This window comes from Cnephaeus nilssonii (assembly GCF_951640355.1).
Source record: "Cnephaeus nilssonii genome assembly, chromosome: 12".
Taxonomy (NCBI): Eukaryota; Metazoa; Chordata; class Mammalia; order Chiroptera; family Vespertilionidae; genus Cnephaeus; species Cnephaeus nilssonii.
In genome coordinates, this window is record NC_137083.1 from 15,038,328 (window position 1) to 15,062,109 (window position 23,782).

At 36.9% G+C, this 23,782-nt stretch overlaps 1 protein-coding gene across 2 annotated transcripts in view; it reads right to left on the reverse strand.

The window, feature by feature from the left end:
- Positions 1 to 3,131: 3,131 nt before the first annotated feature.
- Positions 3,132 to 23,782, reverse strand: part of ITGB8 (integrin subunit beta 8) — an 85,420-nt gene continuing 64,769 nt past the window's right edge. For both annotated transcript variants that reach the window (XM_079785891.1, XM_079785892.1), the window contains exons 10-14: positions 20,533 to 20,938; positions 15,990 to 16,215; positions 13,315 to 13,421; positions 10,302 to 10,465; positions 3,132 to 10,204 (exon numbers count right to left, since the gene is read on the reverse strand). In XM_079785891.1, the coding sequence (XP_079642017.1) occupies positions 10,082 to 10,204; positions 10,302 to 10,465; positions 13,315 to 13,421; positions 15,990 to 16,215; positions 20,533 to 20,938 (1,026 nt within the window). In that variant the 3' untranslated portion in view covers positions 3,132 to 10,081. The remainder of the gene's footprint in view (positions 10,205 to 10,301; positions 10,466 to 13,314; positions 13,422 to 15,989; positions 16,216 to 20,532; positions 20,939 to 23,782) is intronic.

Consider the following 23,782-nt stretch of genomic DNA (forward strand, 5'->3'; position numbering starts at 1 on the left):
CAATTAATTAAAGAATATAATAAACAGTGATATTGAACATTTCTTCAATATATACATTTTTTTTCAGATTTCCTGGTCAGGTGAGAGGGAGTTGTTAGATCTACAATCATTCTTGAGAATGATTATCTACACTAATAAAAGAACAAGATGCAAATTGACCATACCTTCGTGATGCCCACCAACCAATCGGGAGTGAGTATGCAAATCAACCTAACAAAGATGGTGGGTTAATTTGCATACGCAAGCACTGAGCGGCTGGGGCAGGGTGGGATGCTTGCGTTGCCATGGCGACGACACAGGCATTCCACATCACCCCAGCCGCTCTGGACCTCTGGGGAGCGTGGGAAGGCAGAAAGGTGGCTCCGGCCAGAGCAAAGGTGGTGCCGGCAGCCAGGGGAAGAAAGGTCCATTCTTGCACAAATCTTCGTGCATCAGGCCTCTACTTTTGATTTAATCTGATATATAGTCTGATATTATTTTGATATTTGAAAGGAAAAATGGCATTTATTTATTTATTTCAAATTATAGTCTAACCTACAGAATAATAATAGACAGTTAGAATTAGTATAGACACACCTAGTCCTGGCCATTCATCCCCTTTAGTTTTTCCTAGGAGGTAGTACCAGGCCATAGCCTTATGTGTTATCAGCACTAATCTGTGACAAAGCTGCTTTTTCTGGCATGAGCCAGACATCAGACCTTTCTCTCTCCCAGATGTCAGGAATACATTTCAAAGCTCCTAGTGGTTCCCATGAAACTCCATTAGGCTAGAGGTTAGGGAATAGCCCTTACCCAACCCTTAAAGAAAGGTGTGGTAGAGACTTCAAGCAGAGATCTCTCAAAGAAAAAGAATTAATCTTCTTTCCTTCCCATCCCTGCTGTCTCTTTTTATCCAGAGTCCCAGAATAGGTTCTCAGTACCATTTCTTATTCTTTGGGTCTACCTTACCCTTGCATACATACATATTTTCTTTCTCTTTTACTATTTATTGGCACCAAAAGGTTTTTCCCCTTTTTCCAAGCCCAGAAATACTATCAAAATAAGTGCAAAATTTAGTGGACTAGAGATAGATTTGGATGCATGCCCATAGAGCTACATTTTTTTTTCAAGATGAGATAAAACTGGATCTAGGGCAAGGGAGAAAGGCGTGTTTTAGATACGAGAGAAAAAGAGTAAACAAATGTGATTCCTCAAAATGTGACAGAGCAGAAGGATTTTCTACTACAGTGACCAAGGAGTGGAAGGAAGGGATGCTGTGTCCAGCTGTCCTTGGTGTGACTGTCCAGTTGTGTTCCCTGAAGACAACCAACAGACCCAGAGAGAGTGAGAGAAAGAAACATCATAAAAACCAAACTGTACATGGGGATGGAACCTGCACCCTAGGTATATGACCTGACCAGGAATCAAACCCACAGTCTTTTGGTGTATGGGATTGCGCTCCAACCAACTGAGCCACCTAACCAGGGCCAGACCTAGACAGTTTTAAGTGTCTTTGAGGGAGGAAGGAGAGAAGTTGCATACTTTGGTGAAGATGAGAAATTGAAAGATTTAGTCCTCTAAGATGGAACTCCACAAACCACGTTAGGAATTTCTCTATTATTTATGGCAGTAATGGATATCCTCCAGCTGATTCATACACACACACACACACACACACACACACACACACACACACACACACGATCTGTATGCATTTAGCCTTTGCTAAGGATAGAGAGGGTTTCTGTGACAGAAAAATGAGACCTGGCTGTGGATGATAGGGTATTTAATGTAAGACTCTACATACGAGATGTGTCTTGTTATAAAAAGTAATAGAAGTCCACCTTATTTTTTTAAATGACATGCAGATAATGATTTTATTACTTTGATTTTAACTATAAAAATACAAACATTTTGAGCATAATATTTTCTCAGGGACATGTCTGAGGGGCTCATAGAAAAGAAAACATCTTTGACTGACTCAACACTTAATTGAGTACTGGATATTGAGTATCATGTATTGGCCTAGGTGCACTGGTAAGTATAATCTATAACTATAGTCTCCTGATGCTACGTTTCACTCTTCGTGGAAATGGCTCTCAAACTTTGGCAGGCATTACAATTACTTAGAGAGTTTGTTAAAATACAGATCACTGGGCCCCATTCCCAGAGTTTCTAATTCAGAAGATTTGGGGCAGAAACCAAAAGTCTGCATTTCTACCAAATTTTCATGTGACACTGATGCCTCTGGTCTGGGGACTACTCTTTAAAACCATAGCATCTCAAATTTAATAGGGGAAAATGTATAAAAATTGTTGATAATGGTAAATTAAGATTTTCTTAAGTGGATAATTATCTCTCATGACTTTAGTGATGGTTAGAATATATTTTGTAGTCATAACAATGTTAAAACAGCATGGAGAATGACAAAGCCCAATAAAGAAAGAATTCTCCTTTCATCACTATAGTCTGAAAATGTTTTTAGACCTAAAGGTAATTCATTGGAAGGAGTCTAAACAGCATTAGGGTCTAAGGACTAAATAATATACCAGTCCAAAATAATACTAAAAGATTACCAAGTTGAAAGCCAAGGTGACACTTGTTTTTTGCAAGTAGCCCACCACTGCTGCTAATTATGATAAAAATATTCATAGATAAAAAGAAGTTACTGTATGTCTTTTTAGATGGGTTTATTTTATAATATTGAAAGCATGATAATTGACACAGTTTAAAAATTTACAGCTTTAGTTTTGTCTGGCCAAATGTTTTGATCAAGTTAGAATTTAGTCTAATAGTCATGGGTTGGCAAGAACAATGTGGTGTGTGAGACCAGAATGGGAATTTTATCCAATTTGGATAGAAGTCTATAGTGACTTTCAGAGTTGGCATTAGAATTTTCTTTGACTAACTTCTTTATCACCTATATCTAGCCAGTCCCTAAATTCTCTCACATCTTCTTGCAGCTGTAGCTCATATTCCCTCCCTTTGTTCTTTTGTCTATTTACTTCATGAAAATTCTCCAAACTCATTTGACTGACTCCTCTTTGTCACAATTTGAAATGTTCCCCTATTGTACTTTAGACCAATCCAAACTTTCCTCACATAAACATTTCTCTCTACATTTGTTCATTTTCCATTATAAATATGTGAATCTCTCCCATTCAAAAAAGTTTATTTAACCATCTCTTGTTAAATGCTGAAATTCTTAACCAATATTTTATACTTGGTATCATATCCTACTCATTCTTTTTCTCAATGAATTTAAGAGCTACGATTATGGCACATTCATGGTTGGGATATATCCACCTAGCAAAATGATTGTTTAAATTCTTGACATGGAATTTTAGCATGTCCATACTCACCTTTCTTCCAAGGCCTATAAGCCAAATTTATCTTCCATGGACCCTGCTGCAGTCTAACTCAAGCATCTGAGTATGCTTAGCATTTTGTTTTTCATATTCTAAAGGTCTGTTTACTTCTTCCTATGTAGTATTTGTACACATATATTAGCTCAACTTTCTTTATTACTTTTTGTTGGGGGGGGGGAGAATAGAGACATAGTTAAACTACTAAAACTAGTTAAACTAGTAAAATCTATTCTCTCATAACATAGGATCACTCCTTTATGGAGAGTAAAACAGATCTGGATATGAATCTTCCCTTGGCCACTTGCTGGCTGCGTGCATTTATACAAGGTCGCTAACTTCTCTGTGCCTTTTTTTTCTTATTTGAAAATTTGTGGAAAATAGGATTTAGTATTGCTAAGGATTCAGTGAGACAATTATTTGAATAACACAGATTATCTGATATAACATGGAGTGCAGTGGTTTAGCTAAAAAGAAATTGTTTTCCTACCAGGGATGTCTTGAGGTGAGCATTTGATGACTGAAGGGGAAACTCTGACAATTTCAGCACATGGCTTCTTTTGCTAAGGAAGCTGCTTTAGTTGATCCAGACAACAAAAAAGTTGTTGTGATCTGGGGTTGCACATATCATTTTCTCTCACATCCTACTGACTAACATTTAGTCCTGTGATCACATTTAGCTGCAAAGGAGTCTGAGTAGTTAAGTTAGCTATGTGCTCTACTGAAACTCAGGCGGGTGGGTCTCATTACTAAACAGGGAGGGGAATTGGGGCCAAACAATATTCATAATGAAATCAGGATTCTGATCCAAAAGACTGTAACTTACACTTCTGAGTTGTGAGGCCTCCTGATAGTTTCCCTTTGATCTCTCTAGCCCAATCCTATATAGATTTGCTACACATACCTTTTCCTTCAAACTGTTAAAACTCCTAAAGGACAGGACTCTGTCTACATGTCTTATTTAGCTTTTAATGTGTCCCCTCATTTGCTTTACTACATTCTCTACATTAAAATTTTAAAAAATTACAATGCAGGGACATTTCATAAATTTCAATAGTTTAAACATGACTCTAGAGAATGTACGATTGAAGTTTGTGAACATTCATATTTATATCAAGGTGCTACTTTTTCAGTTCTTTGTAATTAGGGTAGTCATTCTGCTTCCATCATTGGGCAGCAATCAAAAGGTAAGTAGAGCAATTAGGATGGCCTCCACCCTATGTCTTTTCTACAGTTTTCTAGAATTAGTAGTTTTTGGTATTATGTAATGTCCTCTATCAATGACAACATATGAATGTTATTACATTTACTTTTGTGACAGTGTGCTGTGGTCTGGTAGTTGTGAGGGTTATGTAGGGGCACAATGGTAAATAAAGGCAAATTCTTAGATTTTTAGATTTTTATTTTAAAACATAAATTTTATAGTAATTAACACCTACGCTTAAACAGAATGATGCATTAATTAAATGCCTTGTCATAGCTATCATAAGCTCTGTTAGAAAAATAGACATCTTACAACTACAGTGTCAGCTCTTTAATAAATACATAAAACAGCAGTTAGTAGTCAATCAGAATTATATGAACAGCTTCATAGTATATTATATGAAATTGTCATATTCCCCAATCTTCTGTGTACTTTAAGGAGATTTAATTTTATGTATAATTCAAAGCCAGAAATAATAAAAAACTTCCTTAATGAGAATGTTTCTTAGAGCTATTTTATATTTAAATATTTTAATTTAAAAATACACTCTATGTTAAAAATTTTTTACAAAGGCAACATTAATTAAATGAAACAAATAAGGTTATATCATTGATAATTTAAAAACATTTCTAAATTTTCTTTGCAGAGGTTTAAAAATGAAGTAGCTATTAAATGTAAAATAGTTCTAAAGTTATGTTAAATATCCGAAAATGAATTTCTATATTAACATGTGCAAATTTGTATTTTCCTATAATTTAGAATGAAAGTATTTGATATTCAATATCCTTAATAAAATTCATGTACCCTATTTGTCATTGTGTGAATTCTTATCAAAATCATATTTATCTATGGTATAATATAAAGTTAATAAAAGTTCTTTAGACAAATCACAGTTTCCATCCTTGGTAACTGCAGTGTGTGTGTGTGTGTGTGTGTGTGTGTGTGTTTAATTGTTGGATTAAATAATTTTAAACTGAAATTAGATTGTAGAGGTTCAAACCTGATTAAAAGAGTTAGCTTAAAATATACATTTTATGTAGGAAAGTATTTCAGGTAGATAAAAGAGTAGTGTTGTTACTCTCAGGTGTTTTGTTAACATCTGCCCAGATAGCTGAACAACTGTTTCATATAATTAAAATAATTTAAATATGCATTTTTATGACAGTCATTACATGGGCTTGAAGGTAAATTTATCAGAGCCAAAAGAAAAAAAAAATCACTCAAAAGAAGAGAAATGTTAAAGAAGAATAAAAATGTAGAAGGACTCAAAGAGAAAGTTATTTTTTTCCCAACAGCACTGATTGGTTGTGTCATATTTTTCTCCTGTCACTGATGTAACATATGCAAGATGGTGCAAAATGTAATCATAATGTTTACATGTAATATTCTCCCACTTAATTTTGTTTAACAGAGAGATGATAATATAGAAGTATTCATTACAAAGGGATAGAAAGAATAAAAATTATTAACAAGACTGGGAGAAACCTACTCATTCTTATCAGTTAAACCAGGCTTTGCAGAAATCATAGCCACTGGCATAAAGAGGAGGTTAAAAGAGCTTTAATAACCTAAAGGTCTGCAGGATGTGAGCTCATAATCAGACAATTAGGATCCATGCTGAGTTGTATGTGATTCAGTTGTACTGAAAACTGGCTCATATGCCATCATAAATGAATATTCAAATATTTGTAAGAAAGCAGTGTCCCTATACTCATGAACATATAGTTAAAAATTAGTGTACCATTTATTCAAGCACAACTTTCAACACTGCATCTAACATGCCAACAATTGCAAGATACATCACAATTTCAGAGATGTTATACTGAAAAAGCGGATGTGTCAGAATCAATGAAATACGAATGTGTATAATCAGTTACCCACAGCAAATTTTCCATAGAGGAATTATAAAAGAGAAGGGAAATGATCTGAAAAATAATTCTGTATTTCTTTGAAAGATGATATATTTCAATTTGCATTGCATGAAATGGAGTTCTTAAGGTCAGTATATATTGGTAAGGACAGTCATAAATTAAATGTTTAGAGCAAATAAAACAATACATTATGCACATGCTTGAACTCCCAAGTAGTTATATTTCTCTTGAAACTTTTATTAAAATATATGTCTCAAATCCTTTAAAACCGAATCTTTAACAGTTGTGAGAACTTAAAATTCTTAATTTTCAATGGATCTGTCTTTGTTCAGGTACATGGATTCCAATGAGTTTTAAAATTATTAAGAGGTGTTTGGAAATAAACATTATTCCATTACATTTGGTTATTTTTCATAATTGGGCTTATTGAGTTTGAGGGCAATCCCTTAGAAAATTGACTGGGAAAAAAAATAGGAGTAAGGAAAGGAAGTAAAAGGCACTGAATCTAATTTGCTATATCAGGTACTCGGAGTAAATAATTCTATAGAGAAAAATTTTCATAGTCCCTCATAAAAATATATCAATGTCTCATGGATGCCATAAGAATATCTTTAATGGAGATTAGGAAATATTAAGAAATATTTGGAATTTATTCTTTTTTTAATTTAAGTTCTTTATTGTTTAATGTATTACATTGGAATTTATTCTTTAGTGAAGGATTACATCTGATGAAGTAATTTTAATAATGATTTAAAAAAAATTTGCCTGAAGACAAAAAATCTATTTTGTTTATTTTAATTTTTAAAATCTTTATTAACTAAAACTGCTTTGAATATTTAGGACATAATCAGATTTTTAGTGAATTTCTGAGTCTTGCAGAGAATATGTATAACTTCATAAATGTTAACAAATTTTGAAAAAGATATCAAATGCTTAAAAACCCATGTACACTGCAGTGTGAAGATGTCCCCAGAGAAATCAAATGCATACAGTTATATTGTAGTGTTATGTCTGGCACATTGCTAAGTCATTACATGGCACATGTAATTTAAATATAAGTCGTTTAGGGCACAGAAATGCTGTCGTACCAAAAGTGTTCAAGTTCCTAACTTTGTTAATCATTAAAAAGTCATTACTTGTGTTTGATATCAGTGAATCTTAAAAGGCTCCTGTGGTCATAATGAAAATAGGCTCTATTTACAAATATTATTTAATCTAAGAATACCCTGTTTTCCCTTATGTTTTAATTCTAATTAGTCAAATATTAATTCTCTTCTCACAAACCACTATACAGGAACATACCAATTATTCAAGTAAAATATAAGTTCTAAAACCTTTAAGAATTAGATCATTAAGTGGGAAAAAAAAAAAAAAAGCAAGCAAGCACATAACAGTCATCATCTAGCTTTGAACAGCATGTCAGGAAGTTTGTCTCTCCCTACAACAACAGCTTCAGTTTGTTATAGATTAGTGCAAACTAGTGAGAGTGTAAAAATATAAACTCTGGACTTTCAGGATTTCAATTTATTTTGCTCTTTTGGATAATTATTCCACATGAAAATTAGTTTATGAACATCATAATGTTCATTTTTTAAATTGTCAGCATTTTAATAAATGGAATTTTCCCACTTTTTCCTTTTGGGACTGTCAGGTATCCATTTATTTTCCTTTTAAAAAGGATGCTACATGTGACAGACAAACTGCAAAATGTGATTTTTACGTTATCCTTGGTGGTCAAGGGTATCTTAAACAAGTGAGTCACAGTACTGAATTATGTCAGTGTCCCCAGTCTCTCATCTGGGGAAGGAAATACAGTTCAACTTAGAGTCATAACTGCTTGGTTATGGGGACAGCTAATGGAGTTGGCTTATTTGTTGGCTCCAGAGCAACTTATGTATTAAAAGGCACTTTTGGGTAGAATGTGGGGTACGGACTTTAGTCTTCATTGAAATGCAAATATTTAGCACTTGGATTAACTCAAGTGCTGAAAGACAGTAAATCTGGGATGTTAATTATAAAAAGACATTGTTGTCATAGGCAAAGCTCTGACTACTGGACTTCTAGCCAATAAAATGAGAATAAATCTGTAGGGCTATGGTATTTGTGAAGAAGTTTCCACTGGGGAAGATAAAAGCTCATAGCCTCTGTATCAATCTCGGGGTGAGCACTGCACAATTCTAGGGGGTGCTGTTCGCACAGGCTAAGGCATGAATGGATTTCACACCTGTAGGTAACTCTTGGCAGTTGATTGGCAGGAACTATTGAAACTAGTCATGGCCAATTCAGTTTGAATGACTCTGCTTTGCTTTGCAATTTTCTCATGCTCATATACTTAAGACTTCAGTAAATCACATTTAAAAACACTTGCCAATTGGATATTTTAAAGACTCAAGAGGTAGCATGATATTGTGCAATGAACACTAGCCTGGCAATAAGATAGAAATTGTCTTCAAATGCTGCCACTTAATCACTGGTATGGTTTTTGAGACATCACTTAAACTTGATTCCCTGACTAACTAAAATGATGAATTAGCTTATTTCTTAGATATTGTTTATCTTCCTCCAATTGCATACTTTTAGAATTCTAGTCAGTGGGGTTGAGGCGATACTATATTATATAACCTAATATAACTTTTAATTTAAAAAATGCTAATATCTACTTAGAGTAAATATCTGAGAAAGCTCAGTCAAAAGTCTGGCACTTTGCTTGAGGCAGAGTTTCTAAATATCTTCTGAATTTTAACCTGATGATTAGACAAATGAAATGGTGAAATAGTCTGTCCAGTTAACCAGGTAAGAAGATATCAGACTCCACATCTTCAAACAACGAAGCTGTTCAAATTTTGATGTTACTTTACAGTGTCCCTTATTAAACATTCAGCTTTTAAAACCAGTATTCTAATAAAGTGACATTGTATTATTAAGTTTTTATGGCAGTAGTAACATAGCACTTATTTAATCCAGTCATCTGTGACATATATAAACTTATCCTGTAAGAAAGAAAACCAAACCATAAAGGCAAAGAGGAGAGAATGTTGGAATTAGTATCCATCTTGTAAAAAGAAGAAAACAAACACACATGCATAAAACTACAGTTTCAAAAGCAATAACCCTTAAGATTAATGTTTTATCTGTTCACCTCGTGAGTGAAACACTAATCATTTACTCATCTAGTTATTCTTGTAGATTCACTGCCAAATGTTGAAGTGTTTGGCAACATTAGAATAAATGCCTTATTATTGTTTTTCATTTGCATGTTCCATGCAGGGATTACTGTACCCTTGCAGTGACACAATGCCAAAACTATCTCAAAAGTATTGCTTCTCTCTGGGAAGCTTAGGAATGGCCAGGTACCTGTAAAGTGTAATCAGTGCTCTTCAGATGATCTACATTCTATGCTGATCTAAATAAGTTATATATTACAGTAAAGTGCTACAATGACACTAGTCTCAAACAGTAGTAAGACACATTTTTTCTCTGAAAAAGTCAGCAGCAATGTGAGTCACATGATGATGAGGATGCTTGTCAGTCTCCATTCCAGTGAAAACCAGCAACTAGCATGATCTAGAACAATTTGTCTCCTCCTGTGACTTCTAAAACTAAAATTTTAGGAGCAATTATTAAAAATCCAGTTTCCCATAAAGTACGTTTTAAAAATCTTTTTAGAAGTTGCACCTGAAAGTTTCATGAGCATTTAATTTGCTGATATCCATTTTTATTTCTTCAGGCTTCTCGCGTCGGTAGGTTACTGCTCTTGTGCAAACACTTTGCAGAATTGACTTGTCCTTAATGGAGAAGAAATATTAGCATTAATTAAGGACCTAAATATTAGAAGTAGACGATGGCATACTGATAGTAATGCTTTTTTTAGAATTCACTGACCTTTTTTGAGGCCGACACCCTGTAATCTGCTGAGGACTTCATTTTATTACTATTCCATTGTAATATCACCTGTCTAATGATAAGGACTTTAAGCAACCCAATCAGGAATGTAACTATGAAAATGATGAAAAATATCCTCACGTAGCTTGGACTAGAGAAGCATTCTGTAATGAAGCAAACAAATAAATTGATTAAAAATGGGAATGAGTAGGTCAAAGGATTCCAACAAGTAAACAGAGTTTACCATCTCAATTAATAGGAGCAGAGATATTTGCAAATTTACATTTTAAAAACAGAGGACTGCCATTACTGTAAATTCAAAGAAGACTCTCAAATTTTTATTACACCTTTATTAAAATATTTTTAACATAAAACTCTCCTTTGTAGAATAGCCACAATTAAGCATTTAATAAGAGTATTTATTTGCAACTTGCTTGATTCTTAGTAGTATTAACTGGAATATGTCCACATCTTTTAACCAAATATAATTGGATCCATGATAGAGAGAGGGACAGTTTTTGTGATGTGTTCCCTTGATCACAAGTGGAAACTGGGATTTAAAAAATTATTTAACAGCACCCCTCATTAGTTTATGTTCCCCTTGTTTTGCTCCTCTTCATTTGATGCAAACCAGTAATGGAAAATAAAGTAAACATCTGCAGAAGCTAAAATCAGTACTACTCTAACAGATGAAAAAATATTTCCTTTGAAATTGCAGTGTCACTTTTCATAATTATTATATATAGATTCTCCAGGAAATAAGAGTGTCCAGTTCAGGACAATACACAAAATCTCTTTCCTCAATTTTTTTTCTTTCTTTATTTACTTGTCTGTTAACCAAGTTTTGCATCTAAATATTCCACTTGTAGTTTTTTAAGAGTAAATAATTACTAGCTGGAAAAGGATATGCTGCATTCAGAGGAGGGGCATGCTAGGTCTCTGTTTTAGCACTAGACTTTTGGCAAACTCTAGTTGGAAAGTCTACAGACTCTGTGGCTGCCAGAGGTATTATCCAAATCTAAGAGGAACGTGGTTGCACAATATCAGTATTCCACAGAACTTACCAGCTGTCCCAGACTCAAAAATTACCTCCTGGCCTAAAGAGGCATGTGTTTCTTGCCTATTCTTTAGACTTTGGGGACTTCACCTAAACATCTGAAGGTCTCCCTGAGAGGGAGGGCCTTTTGGGAGGGGACCTGCCAAGACTTAGAAAAGCAATCACCCACCAATGGGTGATCTGTGTCTGAATTCCCAGGGATGACCAAGTGTGCTCTTGAATAAGCCAAGAGCTCAGTAACAAGAGCAAGGGCTCCTCTCCAAATGGGAAGAGAGAGCGCAGTTTTCTTTTGGTCAACGATAAGATTTCCTTGAAAGAAAGGTTAAAGAGAGGCTGGAGGACTACTAATTGGAATAGAAGCACCGAACACAAAATGCAAGTTTTCCTTTGTTTCACACACGGAGAATCCAGGATGCTCGATTCAAAGATGATGCCCTTGGAGTCTTTCACAGCGGCCTTAAAGTTTGTGACATGCATGCCTTCCATCCTGACAGCCTGTCATTTCCCCTAGCTGACTCAGAGCTACTCAATCAGCTAATATCCTTATAGGGGGCATGTGGATTGATCCCACTTACTGGCTTCTCGCCTAGTAGAAGCTTAGCCAGAAAGACCAAACACTCTTTAAGTGTGATTGAATGAATAGATAATAGAGGTGGCTAACACATGCCCTTTCTCTCTCCTTGCACAAGAGTTGTGAAGGGGAGGGGATTCCCCTAGCTACCCATACATTTTACAAATGTTTATAAAGGGTTAGGATAGATGACATTTTCGGGGCCCAAATCTGCGTGCATTTTTTAAATGTCATTTTGGATCAGCAAACATTAAGCCATGGCCATGACTATCATCTTGGTTTAGGTCAAGTAAGGGCTTTTTCTAAGGAGCTTTAATGGAATACTTTTTGTAACCACACTTAGGTCACGGTAGGTCTGTTTACTTAACATAACAAATGACATGTTGACAGTAAGGGCTCCATTTATTAGAAAAGGCACTTAGCTTTCGGGAGTGATTGCTACAGCCCCAGCTGGCAGCACATGGGCTCTTTTCAAAGCCAAATTCAGTATGGGCTAACATCAGTATGGATGGGAGGGAAGAAGGAAGCAAAACTCGAGAGAGTTTATTATTTTGTGCTCTCTCTGTAAGAGCTAGGATTATTCTTACTGTAAGAGAGATTATAGTAGCAGTTAAGAATGTTTTCAGTGAAGTCATAATTTCATTATGTGTCATCGTTTAATTTACATAATTATTTCATGTTCACTGGCTCATTTAATCTTACACTACTCCGAGATTGGTATTACCATCTCCATTTTACAAATGAAAAAATTGAGGCACAGGGAAGTATTGTAAGAGACTGATATTTCTTAACTACTATGTCAAGGGACATGGCTTAAGCCAAGGTCTTCAGACTAAAAGTTCCATACCCTTTCCATTGTGTCACCTTTATAATCATTCACACTAACTTTTATTTATATAATGAAAAGTATTAGGAAGGAATAGCCCTTTTGAACTTAATGCACTTTACAAAAGCATATCTTGCTACTTAGAATTTTTTGGCTTCCCCCAAAACATGAAAATGTTGGTTTGACACGAGGAAGGTTATAACTGGAAGCAAGTTTGGTTTCTGAAAAATAATTATGGCTCCATAGATATTGTCTCTAAGGGTGAAATGAACTCCACATAGGAAACTCCTTGGTTCACTGAGGCCTCTCTAGAAAATATGTTTGGTGTACTTCCATGGAGGTGCACAGCATGGGAACTTACCTGGGTAGTTGAGAAGGGGGATCTAACACTTCAGCCAACCGTGACAGACGCACTCAGCTAATTTTATTGAGTACCATCTCTGAGATATTGAAAACACTGAAGCAGCTAGTCCATTCTTTAGGATGGCTGATTATGGGCCCTTTTGGAGAACATGATTCGATACTTTCTCAGTGCTTTGATTACTAAGCTTTGGCTTACCTGATGTTTGGTCCACATAATGCTGTTCCATGAAAGCACATGAGGATTTACACCGATTAAGTATAGCTTGAGACAGATTGTGGGGGTGAAGGCATTGCACACAATTCCTGTAAGGGGAAACAGAAATGAAAACATATAATCTTTAAAAGGTTGTAGCCTGTAGTATTTTCTACAAGAAATAAATTAGAATAGAATACTGCTTTAGGATAGCAGCCTTGTAAAACTGGGAAAGAAAGCTCTGACACTTATTTGTAATTTTGGCTGAATTTAATACCATGGCAAAGTTACTTTCTAACCACTTAAAATAGTTTAATAACATATAAAATCAAAATAATGATTCTTCTGCCTATTTTTTCTTCTAGGATTTTTAGGGTTTTGAATCCTACATTTAAGTCTTTAATCCATTTTGTGCTTATTCTTGTATATGGTGTGAGAAGGTGGCCTAGCTTCATTTTTTGCATGTATCTGTCCAATTTTCCCAGCACTATTTATTGAGTAGACTGTATTTACCTCATTTTATGATCTTGCCTCCTTTGTCATATATTAATTGACCATATAAGTGTGGGTTTATTTTTGGGCTCTTTATTCTGTTCCATTGTTCTATGTGCTGTTTTTATGTTAATACCATGCTGTTTTGATTACTATAGCCTTGTAGTATAGTTTGATATCAGGTAGCATGATACCTCCAAACTTGTTCTTCTTTCTCAAGATTGCTGTGGCAACTTGGGATCTTTTGTAGTTTCATATAAACTTTTAGATTATTGGTTCTTGTTCTGTGAAAAAGGAACTTTGGTATTTTGATAGTAATCACATTGAATCTGTAGATTGCTTTGGGTAATATGGACATTTTAATGATGTTAATTCTTCCTATCCATGAGCAGGGTATATGCTTCCATTTATTTGTATCTTCTTCAGTTTCTTTCTGGAGTGTCTTACAATTTTCTGAATACAGGTCTTTTATCTTCTTGGTTAAATTTATCCCTAGGTATTTTATTTTATTTTTTTTTATGCAATTGTAAATGGGGCTGTTTTTTTTAGTTTCCCTTTCTGACATTTCATTATTGGTATGAAAATACAACGGATTTCTGACCTAGAGGGTATTATGCTAAGTGAAATAAATTGATCAGAGAAAGACAAATACCATATGATTTAACTTATATGTGGGATCTAAAGAACAAAGCAAATGAACAAACAAAATAGAAGCAGACCCATGGAAACAGAGAACAGACTGATAGTTGCCAGAGGGGAGAGGAGTTGCGGGATTAGGTGAAAAAAATGAAGGGGTTAAGAAGTACAAATTGGTCATGACAAAATAGTTATGGGGATATAAAATACAGCCTAGGGTTATAGTTAATAATATTATAATATCTCTATGGTGCCAGGTGGGTGCTGGAAATATCAGGGGGGGACATTTTGTAAAGTATATAATTGTCTAACCACTATGTTGTAGACCTGAAACCATTATAAAACAATATTAAATGTAAACTGTAATTGAAAAATATTTATAAAATGACTTTTCCATCTTGAGAAGAAAATCTATAGGAAATGAATACTCTTAACACACACACACACACACACACACACACAAACTAGCAAAGATGTTTTAGAAGATGAATATTAAGACACTAATAGGAAAGTTTAGCAATAAATACACAGTTCAAATTTTTGTTTAGTTCATTAGAATTAATTCCATCATTATGTTTAGGAAATGCATTTCCAGAGAGAGACATAATTTGCTATGCATTCTTTAAAAATTTTACTTGTGCTATTAATCCAAGAAAGTGAAGGCTATAAAAATTTGAATAAAACAAATTGGAATGTACAGTAATGTTTAGAGTAGTGGCTTTGTTTGAGCAGGGCTCAAACTGTTATTGGGAAATTAATTATTGGCACAAAACAATAATGCTGTCTTCATTTAACATATCACCTTTCATTTATCCATCATTTGTTTCTTTAGTGCTTCATAACCACCATCATTCAGTGATACTATCTAACATTTTTTCTATGATTACTGTGTATAAATACAAAGTTTTTTTAAATATGAATTATCTAATTTAATTCTTTCACAGAACTATAGCAAGGTATTATTTTCCTCACTTCTGGTATCAGGAATATTGATAGAGAATATCCTCAGAAAATTCACAGAGAATTTCAACAACTTGCCCTATATCAAACAGCTAATTAATAGTAAGCTGGGAAGCAAGCAACCCCTAAATCATCACATTATAAACCTTAAACTTGCATAAGATTATATGCCAATTATATATCTAAAAAACTGGTGGGGGAACCAATGAACTGTTATGATACTGAATATTATTATTAACCCTTTGCACTCGCTTGCTTTTTTCTCGATTCCTGCTACTGATGCTAACCATGTCGAGTCACATTCGACATCCGAGTGCAAAAGGTTAAAAAAGAAAGCAAACCTTATTCTCAAAATTGAAGGCAGTGAATGCCTTGTTAAATTCTGATACTCCACAGCTATCTAGTGGCCAAAAATTGGAATCTACGTCTTAAAATTCCCAAATCCCCCACTCAGTTCTCTTTTAGCATGATGATAATTAATTCGGAGGAGAAGATGCAGCACTTCTAGGGTTATGAAAGGCAGAACTAAGGACAAGCATAGCTGTAATGGAGTACTGCTTTATGCATGTTTGGAGTCAGAGAACACATACCAGTTTTCATTGCAGCCTGTGTGACACGTGGGGCAGTGTTCACAGAAGCGGCCGATGCTCCTGGGGTCAGTGCACTCGCACCTGCCACATACACACGTGCCTCTTCCACTGCACACTTGGCCCTTTGGATTGACGCAGTGTTGGGCTGATGTTGATGGGCACTGGCACCGATCTCCTTCCCAGCCGCTGAAGCACTGGCATCTGCCTGCTTCACATTCTCCGTGCCCTGCAACAGACACCAGAGGATCTAAGTTATTGGGGCCGCCGACTTTGTGAAGCATTTCCAAATGTGAATTCCCCTCCCATTTCCATGGAAACACACTGACAGTGAGGTGAGTGCAAACAACATCATTTTCTACTTGTCTGACATAAACAATGCCAGGATGTAGTGTCTATTTCCAAAGCTGTTCTAGTGTAATCTCCTGATGCTGTTGTATTGTGCTGACAATCGTGAAGTCTGCCCAACTACTTGAAAGTCACTGTATATTCAGTTTTAAATTAAAAACACAAACATAACTAAGCCACGAAGACTGAAATAATGTTAACTGCCTGATTTGAAAACAGGGGTATTTGATTAATAGCTTCCATAATTTATTCTCTTTGTCTCTCCTTATTGCCAAGGGCCTGGGATCACTTTGAAGGTTCCTGAGGCAAACCTTCTAGTGCTTCAGTTCTGCAAGTTTAAAGATAAGATTTCTAGAGAAGCCAAACTAATCGTTTCACGTCTTCAGGACATCAGTTGGCAGGGAACATCAAAAGTATGCTGTGCACTATTATTACGGGGTATGAAGAGAAAGCAAGGTGGTAGATGTGTATGTTTGTTGGGGTTGGGGCATTTATGCCAACAAATAAGTTGAGGAAAAACACTAGTTATATGTAGTTAATGCATTTTAGACTGCAGAAGTATCCAAGATTTAATATGCTGATGTGAACTAGAAGTCTTCAAGAGGGGGTACATTTTACAGGATTATGTAGTGTTTCTTGGGCTAATTTAGCCACAGGCTCCTCCCTCCTTCTCTCTCTCTGCCTCCATCTCTCCCTCCCTACCTCCCTCCCTCTCTGCCTCCCTCCCTCTATTGCAGAACACCTCACAAGGTAACTGTTACATAGGGTGTACTTTTGGATTGGCTCAATTTGCTAAGCGTAAAACTAATGAGGTTCAGGCCAAACAAACGCCTGCCAGACCCTGTTCCCTGTAAGCAGGCTGCACCACTAATCCTAGGCAACCGACCTGTGAACATGTGTTTTTATTCTCAAGGGAGACTAGTGAAGAAAATGCTTGTCAGTCTACAGTTTGCACTTACAATTTATATACAAATAATTCAAAGCAGATTCTCAGCTGCCTGTGTGTCAGTAGTATCATAGTCATATAGAAGAGCGCCGGTACATTAATTTTTGATATCTATATCTATATATAAAGAGGTAATATGCAAATTAGCCGGGCCACCTTAAGGCGTCACTACCGGCTCAGGAGGAGGCTGCATCATGACTGGCTCAGGAGGAGCTGCGTGCGCAGATGGGCAGGAGGGGACTGTGTGCCACCCCTAGCCCCAGTGGCCGTGGGGAGGCTGGGGCTGGGGGCGGGCTGGAGCGGAGAAACAACACCAGGGATGGGGGCGTGCTCCGAGTGGCTGCGGTGCAGCTCGGAGCATGCCCCCACCCCAGCGGACACAACACCAGGGCTGGCCACAGCTCGGAGCACGCCCCCACCCCAGCAGACACAACACCAGGGCTGGGGGCATGCTCTGAGTGGCCACGGCGCAGAGCACGCCCCCACCCCAGCGGGCACACACCAGGGGGGCGTCTGCGCATGAGCTGCAGAGGAAACACCTTTCTGACCGCTCATTGGCTAAGCTCCCTGTACACTGTCACTCACAGTGTTCTCGGTAACTTGGATAAGAAGAATCCAAGAAGCTTATCTAGGGGTTTTCCACCACACTCCTGGAGGGAAAAAATAAGGTCCGCTGCTGGAGGGGCTAAGAAATGTCATATCCTGCCCTAGCCGGTTTGGCTCAGTGGATAGAGCCTCGGCCTGCTGACCGCAGGGTCCGGGTTCATTTCTGATCAAGGGCATGTACCTAGGTTGCAGGCTCCTCCCTGGCCGGGGCCCAGGTCAGGGCTCATGCAGGAGGCAACGAATCAAAGTGTCCCTCTCACATTGATGTTTCTCTCTGTCTTTCCCTCTCTCTTCCCCGCTCTCTAAAAATCAATGGAAACATATCCTCAGGTGAGGATAAAAAAAAAAAAAGGAAGGTCATATCCTATGAAAGACACATCTTGAAAACGCCTAAAGAAAGTTGTCATTTTTTCATGCTGAAGGGACTGGAGTCCGTGTTGATGAAAATACCTTGGTGGCTGCGGCAGCTGGCAGTGGCAGCAGCAGCGGGGTGGTGGGGGTGGCACCTTCCCCTGATCAGACCGGTCACCTCCCGCAGAAGGAGGCCAGACTGCGGCTTAGGCCCACTCCCATTGAAGAGGGAGCGGGCCTAAGCCATCAGTAGGACATCCCCTGAGAGCTCCTAGACTGTGAGAGGGGGCAGGCTGGACTAAGGGACTCCCCCACCCCAGTGCACGAATTTCGTGCACCGGGCCTCTAGTCTATATATATAAAAGGCTAATATGCTAAATGTCCATCCAGGTAATGACATCACTTAGCAATGCCTGACTTCCTCTCCCTGGCGACGACTAGCCTCCTTGCAGTTTCTTCAGACCAGTCTTTATAGCCAGGTGGAAACATTTCACACTTTAACCAAATGTATATGAAGCATTTTCCGATGCCTCATCTCATTTGATCCTCACAGAAGTCCTGGAGTAGGTAGATAGGAGACTTGGTAGAATCCTATTTTCTTTTCATTAGCCGGAAAATGGAGATTTAGAAAGCTTAGAAACGCGATCTGACTGAAAAGAAATAAGAACCAGTGGACCTTGAAAATGACTTCAGGTTTTCTCACTGTGCAGAATATAGTCAAACAATACTGCAGTTAAATATTTTACCCTTTGTTCTCCCTGTGTAATCTACAATAATAATCTGCTCCGTGTTGATACTTATTGCTCTGTTGCTGACAATTACCTGAAAGAGAAGTTGGGGTGCTTCACTGGGCTGGAAAAAGTTTAGCTACATCAGAAAGCAGGTCTAATTAAACAAGTTTATTTTACATATATAAAAGGCTAAGTTGACTCGTACATGTGCGATACATATAAAGCTCTCGCTGGCGCTGATAGCACGCGTGTGGTTTGATCTGTCATTGTCGATCATGAATTTGGTTGACACTTCTATTATAGAGAAAGGGCGAATAGCCATATTAAAATATTTCTTCTAATTAATTTCCTTTCAATGTACACGAATTCGTGCACCGGGACACTATTTTTATTATAAACAGAGGCTGGGATTTTCAGTGCATTTCAAACTTTTTTGATATATCCACAGCTGTGGGAAAGGATCTCAGATTCTTTCTCTTCCCTCTCCCAAACAGGATTAGCTCTAAAAAATTAGCAGATAATTACTGCTTTGTTCTAAAGTCATCTATAATCCATTTTACCTATGATAGCAGGTTGAGCTGAATACATGTTTAAAATATAAAATATTTTGTGTATATAATAGAACAAAAAGGCAATATGCCATCGCATATTTATGTGATATAGGGCAAAATTTTAGCTTACACACAAAAAATTTATTTTGTATAGTTTTTTTACTTTCCATATGCTTATGACAATGAAATATTTATCAATAATTTAATTACTATTTGTTTACCAAAATGCAAATACTAAAAAGGCGTTTTAACAATAAGTGGATTTAGTACATTGTCACAGAAAAATTAATTCATTGAAAAACAAATGATTTGTATTAATTTTTAAATGCTGCAGATTTTCCGGACTCTAACCTCCAGATGGCAGTAAACTGAATTAGCCAGAAAGTGCTTAGGTTTCTGTTGTAAAATTTGGTCTGTGTGGGCCTCTGGGACTAATCTTTTAGATTGCTAATGAAACCACTATTTTCTTGAAGAATGCTGTCTTTTGACAATTTTGTGTCTGGTATTGTTACAAAAATAAACTGGAGAGTTTTAAATAACTGCAACTTTCTAATATCACCTATAATAATGCATTAAGCATTTTCCAATGAATAAAAAGTGTATTTTTAAAGCTCACTATCCTCTGAGCAAGCTGGAGGGAGTGACCACTTATGAGAATGAATCAGATCCTTCTAGAAGAATACCCTGATTATAGCAAGCCTGTCAGACATCATCTGTAATTTCCTTTCTGGCATATATCTTCACAAGGACAAGTCATACTTGAGAATAATAAGTCATTATTGTTTTTTATTTTTAACTACTTACTGCATACAATTATTTAAAATATAAATATCAGAATCATGTGATATAAATTTGTTGCCATGCCTTAATTTCACGGACTCTGAAACTTTAAAAATTAAATTCAGATTTGGGGTTAGTAATTATAAAGCTGTGATTTAAAGATACTTTAACATATATGCTAATTTAATAGTGACTAGTGAAAACTGCATGTATATTTATATATTTATACTCACCAGCACACAGATTTCCTTGGTGATATGGACAAGAGAAATCATCCTTTTCACAGTATTTTCCATATACTTTTCCAAGCTTAGTTTTATGACACAAACATTTCCCACAAATACAAACTCCTCGACCACTGCAAAAAGGTTGATCCTTGTGTGACTTGCAACTCTCAGAAGGGACTTGATCGTCATCAAAATGACATTTATTCTCATCACACTGGAAACACTTGGAGTCTAGTAAAGTTTCATCTACACACTTTCTTTTAGGTCCTCTGATTTCATCACACTGACAGCTGCAGTTTCTGTGTATATGAATTTTAGTGGTTTCATTGAAACCAATAGGTTTGATTATTGCATAGCTTTTTCCTCCTGTGACATCACATTTTTTCATTATAACTGTTACATTGAAAAGAACCTAAATTTGGGGCAGGGGAGGAGAAAAATACATGTCTTGATTATTTTTATTACCAATATGATATCTGTTAATGATATTTTGAATCAATATTCCATCTTACAGAAATTAATATTTATAAATTGCACATTCACTCTTTCATACATAGATGTAACATCCCTCTTTAATTTTACTTGTTTCCTAATTAATGAACTAGAGCAGTGGTTCTCAACCTTTCTAATGCCGCGACCCTTTAATACAGTTCCTCATGTTGTGGTGACCCCCAACCATAAAATTATTTTTGTTGCTACTTCATAACTGTAATTTTGCTAGTGTTACGAATTGTAATGTAAATATCAGTGTTTTCTGATGGTCTTAGGCTCTACAGCAGCGGTTCTCAACCTGTGGGTCACGACCCACAGGTTGAGAACCGCTAGCAGGGTCGCCTAAGACCATCAGAAAACACAGATATTTACATTACGATTCATTAACAGTAGCAAAATTATAGTTATGAAGTAGCAACAAAAATAATTTTATGGTTGTGGGTCACCACAACATGAGAAACTGTATTAAAGGGTCGCGGCATTAGAAAGGTTGAGAACCACTGAACTAGAGAGTTAAAGGATGCATTGACTGCTACTTTCTCTGATTTAGCCAAGGAAAAAATATCCAGGACTCTTACTCTCAAATCTTTAGATCTCAATGCAAGGTCATACATTTGTCTTAGTGGAGCGGTTAGTCTAGAAAGAAGAATCTGGGCTGGGAGATATTGGTTCCCTTCTGAAACTACAGAATTTCTTTCTCTTGCCAAATTTTTCCTTTCTCTATTTTTATTTTTTGCACACAGTTGGATTTATGTGTCTATTTATATTTGTTAACCCACATTATGATCTTAAGGTACTTTGACAAATAAGATTATATGGTTTTTTCCATGTTAGACTGAAATCTGTTATAATTTAAAAATAATTTGTACTAGACTTTTTGTTTGGAATGGAGAAAAATAGATATATATATAAAGATATAAATATAGGTAGATGGGTATCTATCTATCTACTTATCTATCTATCAATCTATATATAGATAGATATTTCTATATATCCCAAATAAAAAGCCTAGCACAAATATACATGACTAGAGGCCCAGTACATGAAATTCAGGTAGGATTGGGCCTAAACAGGCAATCGAACATCTCTCTCACAATCCAGGACTGCTGGCTCCCAACTGCTCGCCTGCCTTCCTTCCTGATTGCCCCTAACCGCTTTTGCCTGCCAGCCTGATCACCCCCTAACCATTCCCCTGACAGCCTGATTGATGCCTAACTGCTCCCTTTCTAGCCTGTTTGCCCCTAACTGCCCTCCCCTGCGGGCCTGGTCACCCCTAACTGCCCTCCCCTGAAGGCCTGGTCACCCCTAACTGCCCTCCCCTGCAGGCCTGGTCCCCCCCAACTGCTCTCCCCTGCAGGCCTGGGTCCCCCCCAACTGCCCTTCCCTGCAGGCCCAGTTGCCCCCAACTTCCCTCCTCTGCAGGCCTGGTCACCCCTAACTGCCCTCCCCTGCAGGCTTGATTGCCCCCAACTGCCCTCCCTTGCAGACCTGGTCCCTCTCAACTGCCCTCCCCTGTTGGCCATCTTGTGGTGGCCATCTTGTGTCTGTCCACATGGGGGCAGCCATCTTGTGAGTTGGAGTGATGTTCAGTTTGCATATTATTCTTTTATTAGATAGGATTAGATAGGATAGAGGCCTGGTGCATGGGTGGGGGCTGGATGGTTTGCCCTGAAGGGTGTCCTGGATCAGGGTGGGGGTTCCCTTGGGGCATGGGGCAGCTTGGGTGAGGGGCCTGTGGTGGTTTGCAGGCCGGCCATGCCCCCTGGCGACCCAAGCAGAGGCCCTGGGATCTGGGATTTATTTATCTTCTATAATTGAAACTTTGTAGCCTTGAGCGGAGGCCAAGGCAGGCCAGGGCAGGAGGAAAGCTTGGCTTCCTCCATCACTGGGGGCAACTCAAGCCTTCTGCTTTCTCCAGCTTCGTGGCCACAGTCATTTTTGTTGGGATTTATTTATCTTCTGTAATTGAAACTTTGTAGCCTTGTGCGGAGGCCAAGGCAGGCCAGAGCGGGTGGAAAGTTTGGCTTCTTCCATAGCTGGGGGCAACTCAAGCCTCCTGCACTCTCCGTGGCCGCAGCCATCTTGATTGGGTTAATTTGCATACTTGCTCCTGATTGGCTGGTGGACGTGGTTTGTGGGTGTAGCAGAGGTACGGTCAATTTGCATATTACTCTTTTATTAGATAGGATACTATGAAATACCTAAATTTAGGCATATATATATATATGTATATATATATATATATATATATATATATATATATATATATACACATATATATATATATATGCTTTAGAAATGTATTTGATAAATTTGTTGTCTTTAAGAATGTTAAGGATTAATAGATATATACAATAATATAGTCATTGCCGGTATTAATAGTAGAGCAAAATGTAGGGTTTATATAATTAAGAAGTCATATTATTCTTTCTAAGAGTCAAACTGTTTATATTGCTTATTGAAAGTGAGGGGAATGAAGGTATGCAGACACACAAAAAAAAAAAAAAAAAAGAAAAGAAAAATGTAAGAAATAAGGAAAAACATTTTGCCAAAACCGATTTTGAAAGAAAGAACTACTTCTAAGAAGATAACCCTTTCTCAGAAAGTAACAGTGCTATCTTTTGTTAGCATAAAGTTTTCTCTATATTTAATGAAAATCAAATATGTATTTTATAAATTGGCATATAATTTTTTAATGAAAATCCAAGGAATGACTATGGGGGAACCTACAGAACTCGAAACTAGCAATAACTAATTTCAAATA